This window comes from Pleurodeles waltl, chromosome 10 (assembly GCF_031143425.1).
Source record: "Pleurodeles waltl isolate 20211129_DDA chromosome 10, aPleWal1.hap1.20221129, whole genome shotgun sequence".
In the NCBI taxonomy this organism is placed as follows: Eukaryota; Metazoa; Chordata; class Amphibia; order Caudata; family Salamandridae; genus Pleurodeles; species Pleurodeles waltl.
In genome coordinates this window covers 948,238,037-948,258,990 of record NC_090449.1, presented here as the reverse complement: position 1 = coordinate 948,258,990, position 20,954 = coordinate 948,238,037, and the positions used below count along the sequence as shown (strand labels likewise).

At 45.3% G+C, this 20,954-nt stretch overlaps 1 protein-coding gene across 4 annotated transcripts in view; it reads left to right on the top strand.

Annotated features, from left to right (window-relative positions):
* PPP1R9A (protein phosphatase 1 regulatory subunit 9A) overlaps window positions 1-20,954 on the top strand; it is a 718,476-nt gene that overhangs the window by 6,937 nt on the left and 690,585 nt on the right. For all 4 annotated transcript variants that reach the window (XM_069211751.1, XM_069211753.1, XM_069211750.1 and 1 more), the window contains exon 2: window positions 15,226-16,811. In XM_069211751.1, the coding sequence (XP_069067852.1) occupies window positions 15,372-16,811 (1,440 nt within the window). In that variant the 5' untranslated portion in view covers window positions 15,226-15,371. The remainder of the gene's footprint in view (window positions 1-15,225; window positions 16,812-20,954) is intronic.

Sequence of the window (20,954 nt, the reverse complement as noted above, 5' to 3'; positions counted from 1 at the left end):
CGGGAACCACCTAGACCACTCCCTTCAGGAGCACCCCCAAATGCCTCTTCAGACTCTCTGGTACTCACCCAAAAGTCTGCCTCCACTGTAAGTTCCCTGGGGTCAGAGAACTCACACTCCACCTGGTGTTGGCGTAGCTCTGGAAAATAAGGACCAGACATATGCTCTCCAGCAATTACATCACTCTGCCCTTCACATGTATTAACCACAGTACCCTTCACCCAACCACCTAGTAACTCAGCCTTGGAAAAGCACTCTACATCACCCTCTTGAGACTGGTGAGACAGTTTCTGTCTGTCCCTGACACTCAACCCAAACTCTTCTGGGATGTCTCTACACTCTATATCCAGGACGTCCACCAGGGGGGAACCCTTTTCTCTGTCACTCTCTGCTAGAGTCAGTAAAGTGTCCCTCCCCCCAGTAGGAATATGACTCCCTGTGCCAGTTCCCCAATCCTTCTCAGGGACCCTGTGCATAACGGGAACTACCTCATACCCTTGAACTGCCTGGGGTGTGTCAACTCCCTTCTTCAAGTTGGGCACCACATCTCTGGGCTTGTGCCCTTCTTCAGCAGTACTAGATGCAAGATTTTTGCTGCCACCATCTGAACTGGATTCAGCCCTTCCGGCCTCCAGTTTCAGCTCTTTACAGCTCAGCTCTTGAGCTGCAATCTTTTCTTCTTCCAGGGCTAAAAGTCTTTTTGCCTCAACCTCTGCAAGATACTCCTCTAATTGTTGCTCCTGTCGCCTTTGACTTCGGAGCCATTCATCTATTTCTGGGTCACTGTCCAACTCTGAGTAGCCTTCCTCCTCATCTGAGTAGTCTTCCTCCTCATCTGAGGGGTACTTAGTCATTTGGTTTCTTGCTGCCTCTCTCTCTGCCCATCTTTCCTCCCCCCAGACTATGTAGTGATGGAGCATCTCCGCTTTAGTAGATCTCCTTGCTACAGGAAGGCCCCATTGTCTGCAAAGCTTCCTTAGGTCAGCCTTAGTGAGGTGGTCAGTACGAACAAAGAATGAGTAGGTAAGCAATCCCATTTTGATAAGATCTTATCAGCAAAAACCAAAATCCAAAGTCCAAAATATCAATAGTATATCCAGGAGGACATCAGAGAACCAAGAGCCAAAAAAAAGATGAAAAATCAAGTTGACCTTCCACTGTGGGTAGGTAGTGAAATACTTAGCTACTGTATGTCACTGCACAAACACAAGTCCTATCCTCACCGCTGATCACCAATGTTAGAAATGGGGTTTTTGGTTGGCAGTTAGGTTGCCCTCTGTCCAAGCAAGAACCCTCACTCTAGTCAGGGTAAGTCACACACAATCCAAAATCAGCCTGTGCTCACCCTCCGGTAGCTTGGCACGAGCAGTCAGGCTTAACTTAGAAGGCAATGTGTAAAGCATTTGTGCAATAAATCATACAACACCATAGTATAACACCACAAAAATACACCACACAGTGTTTAGAAAAATATAGAATATTTATCTGGGTACTTGTAGGTCAAAACGATCAAAGTTGCAATACGAATTTGTAAAGATATCACTGAAAAGTGATATTAAGTGTCTTTAAGTCTTTTAAAAAGCAATAAAGTGTCTTTCAAGCACAGAGTACCTGGTTTCTGGTGGGAAATCTCCTCAGAGGGCCACAGGAGAAGAGATGCGTGGAAAAAGGGGTGTGTGCGTCGATTTCTCCTCAGCACACACAGACTTGCGTCGTTCTTTTCCACGCGGGGAAGTCGGGCGTCGTTTTCCGGCGCGCAGACAGTCTCTTTTTGTGGATCGCGGGGATTACCAGATGTCCCGGGTCTGTGCGTGGATTCTCCTGCTTATTTTCCGGCTGCGCGTCGTTCTGCGGGGCTGCGCGTCGAAGTTTCGATCTCACGGTAGGTGTCGCGTCGATTTCTCCTTGGAAGTCGGGCGGCGTTGTCCTTGCGAGGCCGTGCGTCGAAATTTTGGTCTCACGGCAGGCGTCGCGTCGATTTCTCATTGGAAGTCGGGCGGCGTTGTCCTTGCGAGACCGTGCGTCAAAGTTTCGCACTCACGGTAGGCGTCGCGTCGATTTCTCCTTGGAAGTCGGGCGGCTTTGTCCTTGCGAGGTTGTGCGTCGAAGTCTCGATCGTCCCGAGGGCGTCGCGTTGATCAGCGTCGGTGTGCGGCGTTTTTCTCGCCGCGAAACAAGCTGTGCGTCGAAATTTTCGGCGCACGGAGCGTCCACGTGAAAGGCAGAAGTCTTTTTGGTCCTGAGACTTCAAGGAACAGGAGGCAAGCTCTATCCAAGCCCTTGGAGAGCACTTTCACAGCCAGACAAGAGTTCAGCAAGGCAGCAGGGCAACAGCAAGACAGCAGTCCTTTGGAGAAAGCAGACAGGTGAGTCCTTTGAGCAGCCAGGCAGTTCTTCTTGGCAGGATGTAGTTTCTGGTTCCGGTTTCTTCTCCAGCAAGTGTCTGATGAGGTAGGGCAGAGGCCCTGTTTTATACTAAGTTGTGCCTTTGAAGTGGGGGTGATTTCAAAGAGTCTCTAAGAAATGCACCAAGTTCCCTTTCAGCTCAATCCTATCTGCCAGAGTCCCAGTAGGGGGTGTGGCAGTCCTTTGTGTGAGGGCAGGCCCTCCACCCTCCCAGCCCAGGAAGACCCATTCAAAATGCAGATGTATGCAAGTGAGGCTGAGTACCCTGTGTTTGGGGTGTGTCTGAGTGAATGCACAAGGAGCTGTCAACTAAACCTAGCCAGACGTGGATTGAAGGGCACAACAAGATTTTAGTGCAAAGAAATGCTCACTTTCTAAAAGTGGCATTTCTAGAATAGTAATATTAAATCCGACTTCACCAGTCAGCAGGATTTTGTATTACCATTCTGGCCATACTAAATATGACCTTCCTGCTCCTTTCAGATCAGCAGCTGCCACTTCAACAGTGTATGAGGGCAGCCCCAATGTTAGCCTATGAAGGGAGCAGGCCTCACAGTAGTGTAAAAACGAATTTAGGAGTTTTACACTACCAGGACATATAACTACACAGGTACATGTCCTGCCTTTTACCTACACAGCACCCTGCTCTAGGGGTTACCTAGGGCACACATTAGGGATGACTTATATGTAGAAAAAAAGGGGAGTTCTAAGCTTGGCAAGTACTTTTAAATGCCAAGTCGAAGTGGCAGTGAAACTGCACACACAGGCCTTGCAATGGCAGGCCTGAGACAAGGTTAAGGGGCTACTGAGGTGGGTGGCACAACCAGTGCTGCAGGCCCACTAGTAGCATTTAATCTACATGCCCCAGGCACATGTAGTGCACTCTACTAGGGACTTACAGGTAAATTAAATAGTCAATCATGGATAAACCAATCAATAGTACAATTTACACAGAGAGCATATGCACTTTAGCACTGGTTAGCAGTGGTAAAGTGCTCAGAGGTCAAAAGCCAACAACAACAGGTCAGAAAAAAATAGGAGGAAGGAGGCAAAAAGTTTGGGGATGTCCCTGTCAAAAAGCCAGGTCCAACAGTGATGTACTGCGGGGTGGGTGGGGGCGTTTCAGGGGTATGTGCGCTAGAAGAGCTCAGAGCGCCAGAGAAGCACAGGGTCAGGTGTTCTATAGAAGCCCCGATTAATGCTTCGAAGGACTGCGCCCTCTAAGGGCAGCAAATGACTGAGTGTATGGATAATTAATAGTCGAGTGATTGCGCTTGGATGTATGAAAGATGAACGTTTGAGTGCTTAGACGAAAGGTCAAGTGCATGAATTGATGAATGGGTGGTTGAGTGCCTGGCTAAATACATAAAGATTGTAACAGTGAACAAACCGACACCTGAGACGACTGACACTATTATGCCACGAATAGCCATAGTATGTAAAGAGAACTGCCAGAATTATTCAAGTGTAGGCATTGCACTAGGGTTGGTCACCATCTTGCAAAGAATTCACAGAATATAGTAGGAATTACACCCATGACCTTAGCTTAAGCTTTACGGAGGACTATTGTACCGAGAATGCTAACAATATGTCAAGAGTTACTGGCACAATACAGCTTCAGACTTACCCCATCAATCAGAAACCTCCAGTGCATTGTCCTGTTTTCACCCTAATGAACAGAAAAGACCACAGCACACAGCGTACAAAACAGTGATACATAAACAGTGAAATCCAAAGTATGAAGAATCTGTTGGCAAGTGAAGCGCATCAATATTTCACGTTCCTCATAGGAAACATCTTTTATTTTGAACAGCAGTTTGGTAAATGAAAAGACACGTCCATCAAACACAGCCAACACATGTTTCGTCACACAAGTGACTATTTCAAGGCTAGAGTATAGGCAAAATTGTAGAAAGTTCTGAGTTGGGAATTTATACAGAAAGTATAAGCTGTTTTGACAAGTAGATAAATGCGGCCAGTGTCTAATTTATATGTCCCTAGGTAGGAAGTGTAGAGAACAATGTCAGTTTTTTAAAAACATTTTTTAACTGACTCCGCAAAGCAAGCGTTACGCGGCACTCTGCTCGGCAGGACTACACCAGGACTTACCAAGGTCTTCCTACATATACATAATACTTGGTCATTGTTCTCTACACTTCCTACCTGGGGACATATGAATTAGACACTGGCTGCATTTATCTACTTATCAAAACAGCTTATACTTTCTGTATAAATTCCCAAATCGGAACTTTCTACAATTTTGCCTATACTCTAGCCTTGAAAAAGTCACATGTGTGACAAAACACGTGTTGGCTGTGTTTGATGGACGTGTCTTTTCATTTACCAAACTGCTGTTCAAAATAAAAGATGTTTCCTATGAGGAACGTGAAATATTGATGCGCTTCATTTGCCGACAGAATATTCATACTTTGGATTTAATTGTTTATGTATCACTGTTTTGTACACTGTGTGCTGTGGTCTTTTCTGTTCATTGTCATTTGTGTATATCCATACACATTTTCTGTGCCTACGGGTAGTAAGGCACCTTGACCACTTGCACCATCCACAAACTTGGGTACTCTCCTGTTCTTACCATTGTTACTACCTCCAGGAGGTGCAATATTCTACACCACAACTACCCTTTAATGTTTTCACCCTTACTTAGTAACACTAGTGTGTGTTAAGATTTGCTCTTTCCATAAGCAATCATTAGTGCATAATCAGATGTGCTCCGTCATTTACTGATCCTCAGTATATACAAAGGTTTGCACGACCAATCAGGAAGAACTAGTGCATGCTGATATTTTCACCAAAGACAGTGAAACACTCAGTTGCTTTGTCTTAATAACACTGATATTGCACACACTTCAGACTCAGAGCACAGGCAGAGTAGGTGAGTAAATGAGTTTTCACTCATTCCATCTGCCTCTGTTCATGAGTCCAAGAAGTGCACGCACACACACACTTCCGGGTCAGAGTGCACGCACAGCAGTCGTTTGCCGTGTACTATGAATCAGACTTGACTCTGCCGAGGCATGGCTGTGGCATCTGTGCCAACCCTACACCCCGAAAACGGAAAACTATAATGGCTGGGAGACCACTGGTTTTATTTAATTAAATCTCTTGTGGTCTGCCACGCTGCCCTGCTGAAACAACCTCTGGTGAGTGCGGGACTGTGGAGTGGGAGGGGACATAAAAGTACGTCACCCATCAGCCTCTTGCCCTCTTTGGGGAACTGTCCGACATCAAGAGTGGCTAGTCGTGTCCCGACCACCTCATTGGCTAAGATACCACCCCCAGAGACACTCCTTTGCCTTAGTGATTTCTTTAGCATGCAACACAAATGTCGTACGTCCTGACCGACAGTCCGATCCCGAATGCCTGTAATGTTTGTTAAACCAAAATGTGATTGATGCCTGGAACAAGCAACGGCCGAGGGAGGGGACCATCGGCCACATTCTCTGAATATTATCATGTATTGATTTATATTTTCCGATTGACTTCAAAAGCTATCTCTGCCAAACTTAAAAATAATTTGATAGGCTAAGATAGTCGTGTTTGACATTGTGGAAGACAAAAGGAGTATTTTTAGCCCCTCCTCTGATGTGTGTGAATGATTTAAGTGCAAGGTGGAAGGATCTGCTGATATGCAGCTACCACATATATTTGCTACATTTACATTTTATTTTGTACATGTATAACATAGAAACCTAGCGCCAAACGGTAGCTGGACACTTTACGTAGCAGCAGCCAACGTGAGGATATAGAGGCATGCAGGTGTGTTGTCAGTCTCAACTGAAGACAATGTGCCTCCAAACACAAAAGGGATCAGAAACAGAGCAAGATTATGCATGTTTTGCACAGCGCCCTCCAATGTCCACTGGTAACACAAAAGCACACACCAAGACACAGGTTAAACACAGCCTTACAGCGAATTTCGACAAGATGCCTAACGACTAGTGCAACACCTTGAGCCAGACCTTTTTTTTGGAAGCCCCACTCGGCAAAATTGGATTTTTAAACCTATTGTTAATATTCTAAAAACCAAACTACAAGTTACAGAATGCAATGTTTTGGCTAAAACTAACTAAAGATATCACCCGATGGAATGGTTTCCTTGGCGTATATGCACATGAACAGACGGATGGAAAAACATAATAAAAACAGGCACGTTTCCTATCTATCATGTTGAAAATGTAACTTCTTTTTCGATTGCTGCCATGAGAGCTTTTTTTTGTTTTTTGGTTTCTCGTATCCTCAGCAAAAAAGTGTGTTGGGTAACCGTTTCAGTTATTCCAGTTTATTATTCTCCTCATAAAACATTTTCATGGCCAATATTTGGATGCTAAAATGTGCAGCAGTGAAGACACGAGATGCTATAGGAATGATGCAGTGCAGAGGCTAAACTCCACGTTTGCATCGCAACCAATAGCGAAGACAGCAATTCCACTTGCAACATTATTTTAAATTCTCATACATTTTCAACAGGATGCGGTATGTGAATAGTGCAAGTGGCTTCCAGAAAGCCAACCCAAAACACAAGAAGTGAAGCATCCAGATGGAAGCGTTTTCTCTGGATTCTGTTGCTTCCACTGGAGCAGGATGCCTCATCAGTCAAAGCATCCTCAGTCCAGCAGCTCTTAGATTTCCAGGCCTGTGCATCACACGCAGCTCACTGTCTGACCATTAATCACGAGAAGCGGACTTTGTACCAGCGGTGCAGAACTTAGATAACAATAGAGGAAAAGACACTGCAAACAATGCACGTAGTGGAAGGAGCGCCTTGATTCTTCTCTATTGTATACAGTGAGAACATAGAGTAGAGTTTAGGGAATAATTTAACAGTAAGGGAAAAAACATAGACGCTAATCATTTGCTATAGTACAGAATAGAAGACATTGACACTCTATTAGTGAAACGAGAAATACTACAGTAATCCAGGAGACTTAACAAAGATAAAGTAAAACAGTAGACTAAACCTATAGCGTACGTACCAACACGGCATAACGTCTTTTATGGAGTACTTGTGATTTTACTTTTTCATAGCACTGTAAATAAAAATGTTATTAGCTCCTATCTTAATTAAATGCCTTTTATCGACTATAGGAGGATGAGTGACCGAGCTGGTGTACCAGTTATTGTGCCCTATATGGTTCCCACATCTTAACAGGGAACACTCAATCACTGAGCTAGATCACCTCTCCTGGAAGAGTAATTGGTGGGAAAAGGCATTGTAGTAGGACAGACAAGACAAGGCACAAGCCCTGATTGTGTGATAGAGGAGGACCAACACTGACAATAGAGTGTGAAGGAGTGGCCAAGACATAATGGTTAGGGTGTGCTCAGAAGCTTTGTAAAATCTGTCTGTGAACAGCAACTCAACACTCATTGTAAATCCATCATAAATGCAAAGTCAATCTACTGGTTTGGCTAGAACTCACACTATCCATTAGTAGACAACTCTTTCACTAGTTCTTCAAAATATTGGCCCTTCTCAAGCTTTTAAAACATAGGTGACACCCACGTAGCATGTATGACAGCAGTCCAGGTCAACGGCAGGGTTGGCAGCAGAGCGTCATAGGGGTCTTCAAGCTTGTTCCTAGCTAGCAGTAAAAAGGTAGCAGACTCTAAGCCATGGAGACCCTCGTGATAGCAGGTCCAAAATATGTTCACCAGGAGCCCCACAAGCCATTACCAAAAATGTAAACGAACGGGGAAATTTCAGGAGCAAAGGAGAAATGGTGAGATTGGCAGAGATACACTGGTTGTTGGGGACTTTTATCTTTTATACAGACAAGAGATGCAGCTCTCCGATGGTTATTAGGGGGCCATCCCAGAATGTTGTGCTCCTAGTATTAAGGCAAATATTAAATTCCCTATTAAATAAGGGTCAGTACCTTAATCGATTAAACAATCTTTACCACACCGCTGTCAGAGTAAGTAACTTGAACCTAGTAGATTCAAAGAGGGGACAAAGTGCCACACCTAGAGTGATAAGTAGAAAGTGATAAAGAAGTAACTTAATTCCCATCCAGACAAATCAGGCTGTATAAAACTCAGCCTGGCGGGGTTATTCACCCTTCACAGGAAGGATACAGCACGAATTTTGGAGACCTGTACCATCCTCAACTTCTTGGAAAGGGGAGAAAGGGCCATGCTGGGTCTGAACCTTTGTGTGTTGCCTTTGCCACAGTTGACTACAGTAGCTGCTGGAACGGTTACACCCAGTAGCAAGTGTCAAATGGTATGGCTTTACCTGGCTGTAATCCCTTTTGTACGAATCCATGGTAATCCTTTCAATTTCCTCTCGACAAAAGTAACTGCGGGGTGCTTCAAGAGTTTCAGTGACGTTACTACATTTACATCTGGCCATCTTTACCTCTCATTCGGGGGCGGAGTTGCATTTGCAGTTATATGTCAACAACAAGTGAACACCATATGAAGACGATAGCTGTACAACAAAGTACAACACACTAAGTGGGTGCCTAAGATACACTGAATTTGGAATGCCAAACAGGTGACTCCATATAAATGGTGCTAAAATATTAGTCCTGCTGGCGGATAACATAATCGATCTAAACAGCTCAGTCTGACTAGCATGACCCCACTGCTCTTCAGACAACCCATCACATTTTTGGACAAGTAACAACGTTATGGGCATGTCTTCATGAAGTATTGTTCGTGAACACAACATCAATCCTAACAAATACACTTTAAGACCTCTTTGCTTTTAAATGTTATCCTGCTTAATAATCTGGAACAAGTGGGAAGTAGATGCCGGAAGTAGATGCCATAGTAAACTCTAAATTCGAAATTCCAAGAGTCTACGTGGGTGAAACAAAAAAAAACTGCATGGTTCTCTAAAGAGTGAGTGTGTATCCAGTTCATAATGCATCTTACCTCGGCCCAGTATTGAAGGCAAGATAACATTTAAGTCTCCATGCCTAAATCACCAAACTTCTTAGAATCCTTTCAAGCGACGTTCAAAATGAATTAATTACACATCAAGCCACCAGATCAATTACTTCCTCATGAAAAACCACCTCAGCTACGCATACTTCTTGTGGTCCTTGCAGGGAGGGAGGAGATTCTCTGTTCTAGCCATCTGACCATTGAATATATTGCCTCCGTCACTGTTCAACAAAACCTCTCATCAGAAGTTTTGCATTTGCATTAAAATGTAGCTTTTTACTGTGTAAACTACACCTTCTTCTGACTTGCAGATGACAAGTAACTAGAGTGAGGGTCCTTGCTTGAACAGGGGGTAACCTGACTGTCAACCAGAGACCCCATTTCTAACATTGGTGGCAGCGGTGGGATTTGGACTTGTATTTGTACTTGACATACAGTAATTAAGTGTACATTACTGTTTTGATCTCAGACCACTACGTGACCACATACTACTTGTCTTGTGATTCTGCTTTTTGTTCTCTGATGTCCTCCTGGAAGTATTGATGATATTTTTGGACTTGGTTTTTTGGTTGTGAAGCCTTTGCAGAAATGGAAGTCAATTTCTGGCACCTATCTATGTATAAAAAGTGGCAGCTTAAAGCATTCTGCATGGAAAGGGGACTGGCTGTGAACAAGGAATCCAGAAGGGAGGATCTTGAGTCAGCCCTGTTTCAGCATGAATTGAAACGTTGTCAGGCAACACCACCAAATGAGTCTGAGGAGGATAACTACTCTGAGGAGGAGGACTACTCCAAAGAGGAGGGCAGTGGCCCTGAGGAGGGAACAGAAAGAGATGATAGGCTCCTAGCTCGAATCCGGAGTCTGGAAGAGCTTAAGAGGGCCGAGGAGAAGAGAGCCTTAGTCCTGGCAGAAAGGAGGAGGGACTTAGAGATTAAAAAAATGATTTATGCTTACGAGCTTAAATTGAAAGAGCTGGAAGTCATGAGGGCTGAGTCCAGCTGGAATGGTGGCAGCAACAATTGTATATCCAGTGATGCTGCAGAAGTACACATGCCCAGAGAGGTGGTGCCCTACTTGAAGGAGGGAGTTAACACACGCCAGGAGGTTCAGGGGTATGAGGTAGCTCCAGTGATGCACAGGGTCCCTGAGGTGGATTGGGGAACTGGCATGGGGAGTCATATTCCTACTGGTGGGAGGGACACTCTACTGACTCTAGTTGAGAGTGACAGGGAGAGGGGTTCCCCCCAGGTAGAAGTCCTGGTTATGGAGTGTGAAAACATCCCAGAAGAGTGTGGGTTGAGTGTCAGGGACAGTCAGGTACTGTCTCACCAGTCTCAGGAGGGTGATGTGGGGTGCTTTGTCAAAGCAGAGTCACTGGATGGTTGGGTGAAGGGTACTTTGGTTAATTCATGTGAGGGGCTGAGTGATGTAATTGCTGGAGAGCAGATGTCTAGTCCTTATTTTCCAGAGCTATGCCAACACCAGGTGGAGTGTGAGTTCTCTGACCCCAGGGAGCTTACAATGGAGGCAGACTTCTGGGTGAGTACCAGAGAGTCTGAAGAGGCATTTGGGGGTGCTCCTGAGAGGAGTGGTCTAGGTAGTTCCCAACCAGGTGAGGTAGGGAAGGATTGTAGTGTCCCAGGTAGGTCCCAGTGTAGTGGGATGGGTGAGGGACCCCATGTCCAGTCTCAGAGGAGAGGGAATGGGGATGGGTTGAGGCCCAAGGTGCCCGAGATCCGGTCCCAGGTCCTGGAGGGTTCCCTGCGGGAACCCCAGGAGGGGAGCCTAGCCTGTACCATAGGGCCATCTGTTGAGGGAGACCCCACAGTGTCAGGAGAACTTGGGGGGGCGGCTGTAGCCAGCGTCCCACCAGTTCTGGTGTCTGGCAGTACCACTCCTAGTGAGGGGTTGCAGAAGTCCAGACAGAGGGTTGAGAGGGGGTTGCGGACCCCAGTGGAGAACCTGGAGGGTCAGGGGTCAGCTCTGAGAGCAGAGCCCCCCATGAATGACCTTGGTGAGACCATTTCTGGGTTGGGGGGAATCCAGACTCTGTCAGATGGGCAGAGGTCAGGAGACCTGCGCCAGCCAGACTCTTGTGTGGCCCTTCGGGACAGTGTGTCCCTTGAGGGGGGTAAGTGTGCCCCCCTGGAAGTCCTGGTGTGCCAGGCAATGGTTCAACCACAGGGTGGTGACTCTGGGTTGAATGATCAGGTTCAGGGGGTAAACTCTGACCTGATGGGGGGTAAGTGTGCTCCCAAGGAAGTCCTGGTGTGCCAGGCAGTGGTTCAACCGCAGGGTAGTGACCCTGGGTTGGATGACCAGGTTCAGAGGGTAAACTCTGACCTGGTAGGGGGTAGGTATGCCCCCCAGGAAGTCCTGGTTTGCCAGGCAGTGATCCAGTCTGGGGGTACAGACCCTGGATTGGGAGGCCAGGTTAAGGGTGTCCCCCCTGACCTGGAGAAAGGGGCAACTGCTAACAGTGCCCCTACCATGTTGTCTTCTGGGGGGGCCACTCCTAGTTGGGTGGTTCAGGACCCCAGAAGAGAGGGCAGGGGGAGGGAAGCCTCACCCCTGGCCCTGGTCCAACCTGAAGGTACAGACCCCAGGTTGGAGGATCAGTTGCAGGTTAACATCCCTGCACTGAGGGAAGAATTGTGCAGGACTGCTTCTACAAGCACCCTGACAGTTTTTGACTCTGGGGGTGCCGCTTCTGCAGGGAGGGTACAGAGCCCCAGAGGGGAGGACCAGGGTCAGGTTGTCATCCCTGACCTGGTGGAAGAGAGAGTGGTCAAAGGGTGCCAGGCACCTGGGGCTACCACCCCCCACTCTCCACAGTCACAGTGGTTAGAGAGGCCTGAGGTCGGGCTCTCATCCCTGACAGTTGTCTGGGGCCACTGTGGCTTGCTGTCCTGGTGGACAGAGTTGCCCCTGGGGGGGGAAGGACGAGAGTCACACCCCAGGGGTGGAGTGGGCAACACCATTGTGTTGGCCCTGGTGGTACTATCTGCCCATTGCAATACATCTGTGAGCAAAGTAAAGTTAGGTGTTGCACAGATGGTGTCTGTAGATGTGGAGAAGGGTTCCCCATGGGTTAGCTTAGTGGGCCCTGAGAGTATGGACAGAGGGATCCAACTGGAGTCAGGAAGGCGTAGAACTGGAGCATGCCCCTGCTGTTGTGGGCCTGGGTCCCTGTTCTATCGCCCCAATCAGGGAAGTACATCAAGGTATTGATTGTTCTCCCCTGGCTTTAGGCTGGTAGGGGGTCGTGTTGGACTTTTGCTTTTGCAGGGTCATCCCCAGACTTTTTTGCCTCCTGCCTCCTATATTTTTCTGACATGTTGCTGTTGGCTTTTCAACTCTGAGCACTTTACCACTGCTAACCAGTGCTAAAGTGCATATGCTCTCCTGTTTAAATTGTATGTAAGTGGTTTATCCATGATTGGCATATTTGATTTACTAGTAAGTCCCTAGTAAGGTGCACTAGAGGTGCCAGGGCCTGTAAATCAAATGCTACTAGTGGGCCTGCAGCACTGGTTGTGCCACCCACATAAGTAGCTCTGTAATCATGTCTCAGACCTGCCACTGCAGTGTCTGTGTGTGTATTTTTACACTGTAAATTCGACTTGGCAAGTGTACCCACTTGCCAGGCCTAAACCTTCCCTTTCCTTACATGTAAGGCACCCCTAAGGTATGCCCTAGGTAGCCCCAAGGGCAGGGTGCAGTGTATGGATAAGGTAGGACATATAGTAATGTGGTTTATATGTCCTGACAGTGAAATACTGCCAATTTCGTTTTCACTGTTGCAAGGTCTGTCTCTCTCTCATAGGATAATATGGGGGCTACCTTTAAATATGATTAAAGTGTAGATTCCCCTAGAGAAGAGATGGACAGGTGGAGTTTGGGATCCCTGAACTCACAATTTAAAAATGCATCTTTTAGTAAAGTTGATTTTGAGATTGTGCGTTTGAAAATGCCACTTTTAGAAAGTGAGCATTTTCTTGCTTAAACCATTCTGTGACTCTGCCTTGTTTGTGGATTCCCTGTCTGGGTCAGTTGACAGTTGGGTTGTTTTTCACCTCACACCAGACAGTGACACAAAGGGAGCTGGGGTGTGATCTGCATTCCTGATTAGCCATCTCTGCTAGGAGGGAGGGGTGGAGTGGTCACTCTCATCTGAAAGGACTGTGCCTGCCTCTGACAATGCTGTCTCCAGCCCCCTGGTGTGTGTCTGAGGCCTTGCCTGGGCAAGGCAGGATCTCACAAGAAGGTGTGAGTCCCCTTTGAAGAAAGGTGACTTCAAAGACTAAAATGAGTATAAGAAGGGCACCCAAACTTACAAACTTTAGAAACACTTCTGGAATCAAGAGGAACCTCTGCCTGGAGAAGAGCTGATCGCTGAGGAACAAGTGCTGCCCTGCCTGTGACTGTGCTTTGTGGAGCTTTCCTGCAGTGCTGCTTCTGCCAGAGTAAGAGGGCAAAGACTGGACTTTGTGTGCCTTCCATCTTGAAGAAGAAATCTCCAAGGGCTTGATGTAGAGCTTGCCTCCTGTTGTTGAAGTCTCAGGGATAGCAAAGACTTCTTCCTGCCAGCACCTGGAGTCTCTGGAGAGACCCCTACTCTGCTCTGTGGTGCCCTTCCAGTTCCTGGGACCCTGAAAGGAGAGGCTGGCAGCCTAAGGACAAAAATACACGCACCGAGCGCCGTGCGGAGAAAAAGATCGACGCGAATCCGATCGCGGCTGAGAAAACGACGCGACGCCGGTTCCGCAGCTGAGAAACGACGCCGCAGGAAACGCGACCGAAAAACCGACGCCCGGAGCAGGAGAAACGACGCGCAGCATCGCTGACGGAGGCTGAGAGATCGCACCCTGCGCCGCGGGACTTTCGGATCGTCGTGTGGCTGGCTTTTTCAACGCGCACCGCCGTGCCGAGTTGTTTTCGACGCACACAGCCGTGCAGGGTTACTTTCGACGCACACCGCCCGTGCGGGGTTATTTTTGACGCAAACCAGGTACATTTTTCACGCTAGCAGCGCTAGTGTGGTGTTACAACTACCTAAAGACTCTTTTTATTTTAAACCTTAAAAAAATCATAACTTGACTTGTGTATGTTGGATTTTTGTCGTTTTGGTCTTGTTTTGTCTAGATAAATATTTCCTATTTTTCTAAACTGGTGTTGTGTCATTTTGTAGTGTTTTCATTAAGTTACTGTGTGTGTTGGTACAAATACTTTACGCCCAGCACTCTGAGGTTAAGCCTACTGCTCTGCCAAGCTACCAAGGGGGTAAGCAGGGGTTAGCTGAGGGTGATTCTCTTTTATCCTAACTAGAGTGAGGGTCCTTGCTTGAACAGGGGGTAACCTGACTGTCAACCAGAGACCCCATTTCTAACAACAAGCTAATCAGTGGCTGGAGTCGTTTTATGCAGATTCGCTATGCAATGTTTTATTTTCTATTTTGAGAACTAAGAGTGAAACATAGAAGACACGACAAAACACTGTACGTAATAGAGGAGAAAGTTACATTGCCATTGGCAGCGTAATAGGGTACATAGGAAATGCTAATGTAACAGTGGAGACAAGGCACAGACTCATGCATTTTAATATGTCAAAAAGATAGGCACTAGCAGTGTAACAGCAGCAGGGTATATGGGTGTGCTTTGTGGTGCCTAGGAGCTTGGTCTTGTGCTGTTAACTAGTCACTAGTAGTTAATTAGTTATTAGTCAGTTGTTTTGACAGTGAAGCCACACTTAAATGCTGGCTTGGCAGATTGAATCATGGATTTAGAATGTTAGGTTAAGTGATTACATAACGTGAAACAATACTTGGTCAGTAATATTTTCAACAATTTTGCCTATATCTTAAAGTTAATTATTTACCCTATCTTTCCTCCTTATGTTTTGTTACAGTTGGGTTCATACAGTGACAGATCTTGCAGCCAGTCCATGGAGATAAGAAGCATCTAAGAAGTACATCAGAGACTATCCTGTTCCAGGTGTCATCAGAGCATTAACCTTTGGTCACTATGTAAATGGGATTGCACCACTGACAAAAAATGATGAAGACCGAGGCATCAGGTGAGAGATCTACCCTGCGGAGCGCCTCTCCACATAGGAATGCATACAGAACAGAGTTTCAAGCACTGAAAAGCACCTTTGACAAACCCAAACAAGATGGCGATCAGAAACCAAAAGAAAGGGAGACCTGCCAGACCCAGCAGACAAGGGGAAGGAAATATGGCTCCAATGTCAACCGAATTAAAAATTTGTTCATGCAGATGGGCATGGAACCTGGTGAAACCAATGCCACTTCTGCTAAACCTAAGAGTGATCTAATTTCTCCTTCCTCTCAGAGGCCGCCAAAGCCCAGAGATCCAACGGAGAGAGCGGATGGCGCAGCAGTGAAAGTGAAATCTTCAATTTCTGAGAGGATCAGTAGGTTTGACACACTTCAGGATGGGCCCTCATATTCAAGATTTACTGAAACTAGAAAAATGTTTGAGCAGAGCATTCGTGAGACGGGGCGTTCTCGTCACTATTCACCCAAACGAGACAGGCGTGGATCAAACGACCTACCAGATGAAGGTTCTGGAACTAAGTCAAATCGGGGCAGCACCGATTCATTGGATAGTCTTAGTTCTAGAACCGAAGCAGTCTCACCCACAGTTAGCCAGCTCAGTGCTGTGTTTGAAAACTCAGAAACACACAGTGTCGGCCTAGGAGAACTAAACAAAAGCCACGTGGAATATTCTGTAACTGGCCATTATCCACTGAGCATGCCTACTTCACCAGTGTCAACATTGGATGGACTTGTACCCACCAAAGACCAAAACTCCAGGTCTCCTTCACCAAAGCAGAGTGTTGGTTGCTCTACTGATAACTTTACCAGGAACAATGCCTCTCTAGCCACTAGGCTAGATATCAGTAAATGCCCCTTTCCGGTTTCAAAGCCTAGTAGGGATATCAAGAAGGCTACAGAGGTGTGTCATAATACCCTGGAAAACTCAGCAGCATATAAAGATGACCCTTCAAACCAGGTGAACGAGATGCCTGATGGATTCAGCACTGAGATGAAACAGCTTAATTCTAAAGTCGCTTCACAAAGAAACACCTTTACAGAAAACGATGAGAACAGTTTTGATACAACTGACGCAGAGGACTCACAAGGTAATTCAGCAACTAATGGAGGCGCCCCAACAGACCCAATTAGTGATACCCCTGAATGCCCTTATGACACCACTAGTGGAAAGGAAGCACAGGAAGACTACAACAACTTCACAACTGCACACACATATGCCCACACTGACTATAATGTGTACAGGGTCCGATCAAGGTATAGTGAAGAGTGGGGTGATAATGAGCCAGATGACGAGGAAGACAGCGACGACAACAATGACTATGGACCTGATATGGAATATACAGAAGTTACTGGATTGCCTACTGAAGATGATGTGCCTGCTAAAAGAAAGATACAGTTCAGCTGTGCCCCCATCAAGGTAAGCAACTGTGTCCTGTGCAGTGATGTGTCTAATTCTACTCTTTGAATGGTTATATACTCTGCAACCTTAACTACTAGTTAACAGAACACGCCACATTGAGGAAAAAAGGGGGAGAACTATGTAGTCTTAGGGGTGGGGACTGAAGAATCAGAGGGAAGCAGAATAGGAAAGTTGGAAGCTGGACAATGGGGAGGCAGGTGGAGTGACGCATAATTCTGCCAGGGGCATTTTCAAAGCTGCCATCTGAAAGTAGTTTGGATGTTGTAGGTTTTGGGTCACTGTTCAGCCTCTCCCTCCTCAGTGTCTTTTTGTTATGTTACACTAGAGCATGGGTACTCGCAAACATTTTCCCAGGGGCCATAAAGTTTGGTCTGTGACATGCCTGGGGGCCGCATTGATGACAGGGCGGTGGTGGTCGGGTGGGGTGACTAGTGGGATTGGTGGCAAGGTAGGTGTAGGGGAAGCAAAGGATATACATCAAGTGGGTAAAATAAACAATGGAAAACCAGAAAACCTGGAAATAATCCCGGCTTACCCACTTTCCAAATTTTGTGATCCTAGGCAATTGTTTAGTGTCACTTTCCCTCCTTTTTCTGCATTATCACATTTAAGATGACCTCGAAATACATGATTCATGGTGTGCACTGCACAAAACCTGCTTCTATGTTTGATTTAATAAACTATAATGTTGTTTATGTATGATAGGAACCCAGGCCAACCATAAAGTGCACACACAAAGTGACTTGCCTCTTTAATTTACTGTTGGTGGTGTTCTCAGGGTAAGGGAAATAATTAATGTTTCCAAATTTATGTTTGAAAACTATCACTTTAAAATGAATAAATTTCAATGCATTGATAAAATAAATTGTACCAAGGTGAAAAAGTTCTGCATCTTAACTATACACTCAATTAATTTTGAAGAGACTGTCTTAGTTTTACACTTATGCTGCAAGATGTCTTTAAAAACAAAGGCGTTTCTAAAGTTAAGTGCAAGAGTCCCTAGTTACTTCCTTTCTTTAACACCTGGTAAGATTGAAATAAATGATTGTGTATTTAATATTTTTTTTAGTGTGGAGTCGAACAAACAGCTGCCCAGTGCTCCTGTTGCCCCAGAGGCCGCATGTAAAGGTCAGAGGGGCCGCATGAGGCCCGCGGGCCCACTTTGAGTATCCCTGCACTAGAGAATACCTTCGATGTGGGTTGGGTGTGTGATTGACTTAACATTCACAAGTATTCGAAAAGACTAAAAATGGTTGGCAATGGGGAAAGGTACCCCAGGCCTGGAAAATGTAGTGCTGGTTTTCAGATTGACACTTAATAACACCAGAAACTCTGTTTTATGAGCGCCTGTGTGCAAAAGAATTTACAATAGAAACCCTGCAGGGTTTGATATATGACGTGCAGCTGCTGGGGCGCTATTGTCAAGCCCCATACCATAAACAATAGAGGGTGCTCCTTTTCCCCTAGCCAAACAAATGCGTTCAAAAAATAAATTAAATTGATGCAGAGCAGGGAGCTCAGGTTCCCACTTCATTATTAATGATACTCGTTGACTGCTGCAGCATTTAAAATGTTCTGTGTAGGTTGCATCCCTGTTTTTGTTTCTGTCTCTCAGTTGTTACCTAGCATAAAGGTGTTGCAAGCAAGATCCTTAGCTTTCTGTTAAGGGACAAATGCAACCGAGTGTGATTACTGCCCTACAATGTATGTGCATAGGCATCTGTTTTGTTGCACAAAGAGTAGCTTGATCGGAGCAGTTTTGTAAGATTTATGATCTGGTTAATCATTGCATACTGTTAATAAACTTACTAGCAAAAGAACATTTTCTCCTGGAGCTGTATCTAGAGGTGCAGCTCAGCAACACTGATATGCAAGGTTTCTGTGGCACTCTGACCCCTTCCCTCCATAGGAACAAGGGCCAGATGCACAAAGCATTTCTCTGGTTGCAAATGGCCCGATTCGCAGATTCGTCCTGTTTGCGACTAGAAAACTGCTGTTTCTAATGTACAGAATGCAAAATGCGATCTGGTAATGTATTACCGAATTGCATTTTGCATTTGCAATTCGGTATTTGGAAGGGGCGTGTTTAGGGTGTTTTTTCCAAACAGCAAATCGGTTTAGTTTGTATTACTGTTTTGAGACCGTATTCTGGTTGCAAAACAGTAATACTTTACCACTAGTTTAAAACTGGTGGTAACCCATTTACAAAGGGAAAGGGGTCCCAGAGGAGCCCCTTCACCTTTGAGGATGTAAATAATAGTATTTTAAGAGCAGGCAGTGGTCCCACTGAAAACGGGCTGCATTTAAAAATAACAAGATTGGTTTATTAAAAAGCAATCACAGACATGGTGGCATGTTGACCTCAGCATGGCACCATCCCTGTGATTGCTGCGATTCCGAGCGGGTCGCTAAGTTTCATATACCTCATTAATATTCATGACGTAGATCTAGTTGCAACCCACTAGGAATCGGTAATGAAACTCAAAAGAGTTTCCTACATTAGGAATACTAATTTCCTAATTATGATTCGGCGAGAATCCCAAATAGGAAATCGGTTTTCTAATATTAGTACACCTGGCCTTAAGTTCCTTCACCTACCTGTAATACTTACAGATCCTACTTTGAATATTCCCTTATATCCTTTCTACTCAGAGCTGGCAGTCGGGGATGTCCCTTTAAAATCAGGACCTGGACTAATTCACATATGCTTGGCCTGATCTGTAGTGACACAGAAGAAGTTAACTCGGGCCGGAGTAACATGCATCCAGAATTATTTACCAGTGGTTCGGATTGGTTCAAGTGTTTCTATCCATCAGTTCTCGTGCTCAACGTGGCACGAGTATTCCCAGATTTGATCCCAGAGCTTACAGTATCATATGGTTTCAAACAACACATCATTAACAATGTTTTATGGTTTCAAACAACACATTAACAGTGTTCTGTGGTCTCAAACAACATATTACTTGCAATGCCTTAAGAGGCCAAATACCTCAGGGGTTCATGTTGTGTCTCTTCACAAGTGTTGGTGTTTAGCAGTTCAGGATATACTGTCAGGATTTAGGCACTTCAGAGTCAATTTGCATATGGTTGTTTCTTGTCTGGAATTGCACATACCAGGTACAACACAATTTAGTGTGATGTACCCGGAGTAACTACCAATGGTTAACATTGATTCAGTCTTTTCCTCTCACCTTTTTGTGCAGTCATCTATGAATCCACCAGAAACGCCTGAAAAGGGTGGCTTTTACAGAGATTTGTATACACCAGAAGCCCTTTACCTTCATGGAAAATACACACAAAACTATGACATGATGCTTGTGCATACAGAAATTGTGTTTATTTAAAAAAGTAAAAGCATTTATAGAGGAAACGCAATTTCAAAGAATACTTCAATTAATGACCCAATGTGAAATCAGACAAAAAGTAAGAAATAGTCAAGTTATATATAGCTAACCCCTTTCATCTTACAACAATGTTATCTGGTTATTAGTGCACTATAGGTGCAGGTGCATTTATGTAATGTGCGAATTGTCAAAGTTAAAATCATTTTCTCGTTTTCATCTGCACAATAAAATGACTTTAAGTGAAGTGAAACGTGTGCAATCTCACAATCTCAATGTATGTTATTCCTGAATAATGTGTAATAGAATTCTGTACTAGTCGTAACTAGTACACTGTTTCAGATTTTCACTTTGTTTATTCATATGCTTCTTTCCTCGTTTTTTTGCGCGAGGCCTTGTTTTTGTTAACCATGTCATAGCTGGTTGTCACCCCGCAGAATGTACCGATTATCTGCTTTATGTGTCTGCAGTTGAGATAATGCTTCTGGTATTTAAAGATGATTTAAAGGCAGGAATGGAGTGAGAGAAAGGCGGTGTGTAATTTTAAGGCTCTTGATAAAGCACCTAGACTTTGCCGGTAACAGATAATATTCTGTAAAATGGGGGACCCCCACTTTACTTCTTGGAAGGCCTGCATTTTGATGGATGTATAAGAGGAACAACAGAATCCTGAAAGGGTGTTTAACCATTGGCGCGGGACAATTTTCACAGTGGGGTTGCTGCCATTAATGTTAGATGATTGGAGTCATAGGGTTTGTGAAAAATCCAAGTGTCATGCAAAGAGCAAGTGCAGCAAAGT